Source organism: Anoplophora glabripennis, unplaced genomic scaffold, assembly GCF_000390285.2.
Source record: "Anoplophora glabripennis isolate ALB-LARVAE unplaced genomic scaffold, Agla_2.0 scaffold947, whole genome shotgun sequence".
Lineage (NCBI taxonomy): Eukaryota > Metazoa > Arthropoda > Insecta > Coleoptera > Cerambycidae > Anoplophora > Anoplophora glabripennis.
This window is the reverse complement of record NW_019417048.1, coordinates 146691-152022: the sequence shown is the minus strand read 5'-3', so window position 1 is coordinate 152022 and position 5332 is coordinate 146691. Positions and strand designations below refer to the sequence as shown.

Sequence of the window (5332 nt, the reverse complement as noted above, 5' to 3'; positions counted from 1 at the left end):
TTTAGTATCATTGTAGGAGTCAAGACAACAGGACCCCTATTCATGAGTTGGGGAAATAAGTTACTATGAGAAAATGACGTAATTTTGCTAAACTGACCTATAATTTTGTTTCTATAGTAAATGTTTACATTTTTATGTCATATTTACGTCACTCTCCTATAGGAACTTGTTCAATCGATTCAAGAATTGCCGCCCAGATGGCACATAAATAATACAGATAAAGTCCCTAGATGAATCAAGTACCATAACCGATTGCTCTTATTTTCCCTCAAAGTGACAGTTTAATAAATGTCACTTTGTGTTAACATTTCTAAATATTCTATAGGGCAAGGATAGGGTTATCTTGGTCGGATAGGCTGGTATAATTTTTCCAAAGTCAATTGAAGAACCAATATCTTCAAGGTATGTACCAGGCTCGGTCGCTAAGTATTGAAATATTTGAAAAACTTGTTCCCACATTTACCTACTTAGCCATACCAATATACAGATCTGGTCGAATGAAAAGTGCAGGTGGTAGAAATGTATACGCTCAGTTGAAGAATGAGCGTGCGGGCAAAGAGCAATGCGCACTGTTTCTCTGGTCCATTGCGTTGTCAAAATTCAGTTGTCGACTAGTTGCCTAGCAGTGCAGTGCGGGAATGCGGAATTTGGTGTGATTCAGATAATTTTAATTTATTATAGGCACCCTTCTATTAATCATTCATATTACAATTGAAAAAGGGAAAAATAAGGGGGATATTTGCTTTACTAATACTATTACAACATGGCATTTTGGAGACCTTTTGAAATGGAACAAAACGAAATTTACCATCAATATAATAAAATTGTTTGAGGACATAAATAATTAAAATATGTTGTTGGCCAAATGAACATATAATAGAAGCCTTAGCTCGTATAGATATTTCCTAGAATGACAGTGTCCCATTATAAGTCCCTTCTCTTTTCTGAGACACATTTTATTCAAGCTTAGTAACTCATTTGATCTTTTCTCCAAAGGACACTGCATAAGTTCGCATGGCTTTGTTCTGGCCGTGAACCCAGTATTTCCTATGGTCTGACTCCATCCATTGGCCCAGAGCCCCCCCCCCCCCGACCTCTGGATGATGTGAAACAGAAGAGCTCTGGACCAATGAAATCTGTTTCGGATCCGTTTCTAGCAAGTTATCCGCTTTCTCATTTCTATCAATGCCTTTATGGCCCGATACCCAACACTATCTCTACTAGTGGTAGCCAGTTCAGTCAGCATCTGTAAACATCCCAAACAAATTTTGAACATGCCTTGCGTCTATCTGTGTGACTGTCGGAGAATATGTATGAGTTGATGTTTATAACCTCTACTTACATACATTCTCTACTAATCACGCATTATCGCGAAAGTTTTTGCCTGAAATACAGTCTTCATACTGTAGCTTGCACTCCAACTGGGTATGAGTCTGTACATATATTCCAGCACTTATCCCCCTGGCCATTTTGGAGCCATCCGTAAACCATGCTAGGCTCTATCTTTCCAAAGTATCAAACTTTTCTTCCCATTTATTCTGATCCTCTATTCGAGTCTCGAATGATATGGAAGTGGAACCTTGGAACCATCTTGTTGGATACTATCCCCAAAGTGGGTTCTGACAAAGATAAATTTTTTCATTATTCTGGAATATGGACTACACCAGTGGTTATTGTTCCTGAGTGATTATGCTGCTAATCACGCTTCTCTTTCAACCACTATATGAAGTGGTGGCAGCTTTAGCATGACTTCTAGCGTAGCTGTCGGTATTGATGACATTGCCTTCGTTATACACAGGGGCCAATCTTGGAATTTTATTTTATGACGTTAAACTTATTGAGAGTATGCCTTTGCCTGGACATAAGGTAAGCGCCCCGGTTTATGAATGAACGCCACATTTGTTGATCTCCATGCCAGAGGTATATAACCTAGTGCAATGCTGGGTCTGAAGATGTGATTTAGAATCGGAGCTAAACAATCCACCCCCTGTAGCAACAGTACAGGTATATTCCAACAGCTTCTGGTGATTTAAATGGGTCGAAAGAACTTATTGCCCATCTTATGTGACTGGCTCACCACCTTGCCAATCTTCCAGTTTTGATAAGACCCGATAGTTGTCATTTGCTGGCGATCCCAGTTATGTTCATTTCCTGATTTAATAACTTGGAACCTGGGAAGTGAGTATTTATTCTTCTGTTCCTAGTGGTTAGTAATAATAATCAAGCCCCATAGCACCGCAGCCTTATCAGGCCTCTGTGCATCGCACTACTCAGTCGTATTCCACAAATAGTTTTGTCCTTTTTACAAAGTCCAAAAACTTCTTTGCCGACACTTCTCTCAGCTGCTTGGGTTCCAGATAGGGTTTTCCCAGGAGCGTCATTCTACTATGTGCAAATCCTGGGCACTCGCCTAGGATAAGCAGAGAGGTTTTATCTGCCGAGTCACATCCTCGGTAGACCTGACTCTCTACAAACTTTAGCTTGTGTAGATGTTTCCTTAAGTCACAGTGTCCCGTTATAAGTCCCATCACTTTTCTGAACCGAACTTTATTCAAGCTCAGCAAATCATTTGTTATTTCCTTCAAAGGATACTCCATAAGTTCCTTCGAATGGCTTTGCCCTGGCCTTGAATTCTAGTATGTCCAGTGTTTTGTCTCAGTTCACTTGCCCAGAGCCCTCCTTACCACACCAGAAGGTGTATCATAGAAGGGCAATGAACTTTATTTCAACTCCGTTCCTAGCAAGTTCATCCATTTTCTCGTTCACATCAAAGCCTTTGTGTCCTGGCACCCAACATAGTGTAACTGTATTAGTAGTAGCCAGTTCAGTCAGCATTTATAAACATTCCCACACAAGTTTCGAACTTATCTTGTGTAAAGCTTTAATTGCAGTTTTACTGTCAGAATATATACGAGTATATGAGTTTGTGTTTATAACAACTACATACATTCTCTACTAGACATTCCATTATAGCAAAAATTTCTGGTTGGAATACAGCAGGAAACCTCCCCAGACTTATCTTGCCGTTCATCTAGGTTTGGGTCCATATATTCCTGCACTCGCCCCTCTGGCCATTTTGGAGCCGTCCGTTTTTCCAGGATATCAAGTTTTTTCTCCCATTCCCTTTGATACTCCATTCGAGTCTCAAATGGCTTGTGGAAGTGAAACCTTGGAACCATCTTGTTGCATACTATCCCCAGAGTTGGTTCCCACAAAGATAAATTTTGTCATAATGCTGGAGTAGGGACTACCTCTCCAGTCATTATTATTCTTGAGTTGGTATGCTACTAACCACAGTTCTCTTTCCACCACTATATGCAGGGGTGGTAGATTTAGCATGACTCCTAGCACAGCTGTCGGGGTCGGTTTTTCCCTCGCTGTGGTCTGTTGTGTTTTTTGCCACCTTAAAAAATCCTAGGTCTTACTATCGATGTATACAACCAGTATATCATCTTTGGCTGCAGCTTGCAGGTTCTACCGATAAGGAGACGGCATACACACAATGTCAGCTTCGCCTTACTCACCACTTTTTTCAAGTGTGCATTCCAGGTAAGCTTATCATCCAGTATCTCTTAGATATTTTACCTCGCTGGAAAGCTGAATGCACCTTGTCATAAAAATAGTCCGTTGTTTTTGGTCTCGCGGGTTGACTTGTGGTCGCCGGCTGTCACCTTGACTCCACGTTTAAGTCACTCCTAAAAAAGGCGTTTTTTTATGCTCTATGTTCTGCTGTGTTCTCAGGGAAAAGCTCAAAACTGTGTACATACTTGTGACTATTTTTGAATCTATCTTTCTTCTTTTAACTAAAATGTTTAGGGTGCTAATAAATTTTTTTTGAGAATTTATAAACTGTTTAATTTTGATATTTTTTCATCTAGCCACCTCGGTATAGTCTCACTTGAGTATAAGAAAAATAGCCAGTTCAAACTTTCAGTAGAAATATGTATACATATTTTAAATAATAAAACTGTGACAATAAATGGTTTACAATATTAATACGAAGTGAACTATAATACGTTTTAAAAATTTGTCATTTAGATTGATGTTAATTTTTGAATGAAATAAAGTAATTTAACCAGACAGAAGGTGAACTAGTAATTTAGAATGGGTAGCCGAGAAGGAGAACAAAAAATTTAAGGTGATTTGATATCGATGAAGAAAATCCTTTTTTCTTACACGACACTATGTACACTTAATTGCTAGAAAAGACTAGACTTTTTCTGAGGACGAGGCTTGGGTTTTTCACTACACAATACTCTTAACAGGATTCTAACTGTATGAATACAAGATTCTCACTCGATGAGAGGATTTCAATTCTATGAGTACAATGTCTCAACCCGAACTCAAAACAAATCGATATTTATTCCTATTCAAACTGATGTAAAAAAAAATTTCTACACAGCAAATAAACAATTTACTTAATCAATTCTAAGGGTGGTTTCTCACAGGTATAAATATACAGTGGCATATTTAAACAAAGTTCGATGCATTTCAAGTGTTATTATGCTCACGGTCTCCACGACTACAACAACCTCACCCCTAATGTAGGAGAATCCAGTCAAATCTGGTGAAGGGTAGTACGACCGTTTTGCACTATATTCAAACATTTTTGCAGTGATGCACTTTAGTAGCCTATTACTATAGTTTACAATTTGTGTTGATGTACAGTATACATCAGATCCAACATTTGTATCATTGTGCAATAACAACATTTTAGGTGGTTCATTTTTCAGCTACTCGTATGTGAAAGACTTTTAATGGAACTTATTCTTTTACTATACAAGTCGGGAAATGATTATTTTATTTTCTGAAAAATGGAATAAAACATGTTTTCATCTCAAATATTCTAAAATAATATTAAGTACCTATATTTTTATTTCAGTTGTCCATATCTTCATAGAACAGCCGGTGACACTGAAAGACGTTACCATTTAAGATATTACAAAACATGTATGTGTGTACATGATACAGATTCTAGAGGATATTGTGTAAAAAATGGATTACATTGTGCTTTTGCTCATGGAAGTCATGATCATAGGCCACCTGTCTATGATATTAAAGAAATTCAAGCCTTAGAGGTAGCAGAGGCTGAAGGTAGTTGTTCTTCTAATGGACCCAATGCTCTAGATAAAGAAAGAAATTTAATGAATGAGGATCCTAAATGGCAGGGTAAGTGAAATATATATTTAGGATTTCATGTAGGTCAGAGTATAGTTTATGTCAAATTTGTCTGGAAGATTACTTGTTTTAATTACACATATTTGTGTTTTATAATAATATTTAAAAAATATATACGTACCCATATATATATATATGAACCTGGGAAGTGAGT

At 37.7% G+C, this 5332-nt stretch overlaps 1 protein-coding gene across 5 annotated transcripts in view; it reads left to right on the top strand.

The window, feature by feature from the left end:
* Nucleotides 1–4888: 4888 nt before the first annotated feature.
* The window catches only part of LOC108913654 (RING finger protein unkempt homolog), an 89972-nt gene continuing 89528 nt past the window's right edge, over nucleotides 4889–5332 (top strand). For 4 of the 5 annotated variants that reach the window (XM_018719237.2, XM_018719239.2, XM_018719238.2 and 1 more), the window contains exon 1: nucleotides 4889–5169. In XM_018719237.2, the coding sequence (XP_018574753.1) occupies nucleotides 4953–5169 (217 nt within the window). In that variant the 5' untranslated portion in view covers nucleotides 4889–4952. The remainder of the gene's footprint in view (nucleotides 5170–5332) is intronic. The other variant, XM_018719240.2, reaches the window with a different exon arrangement.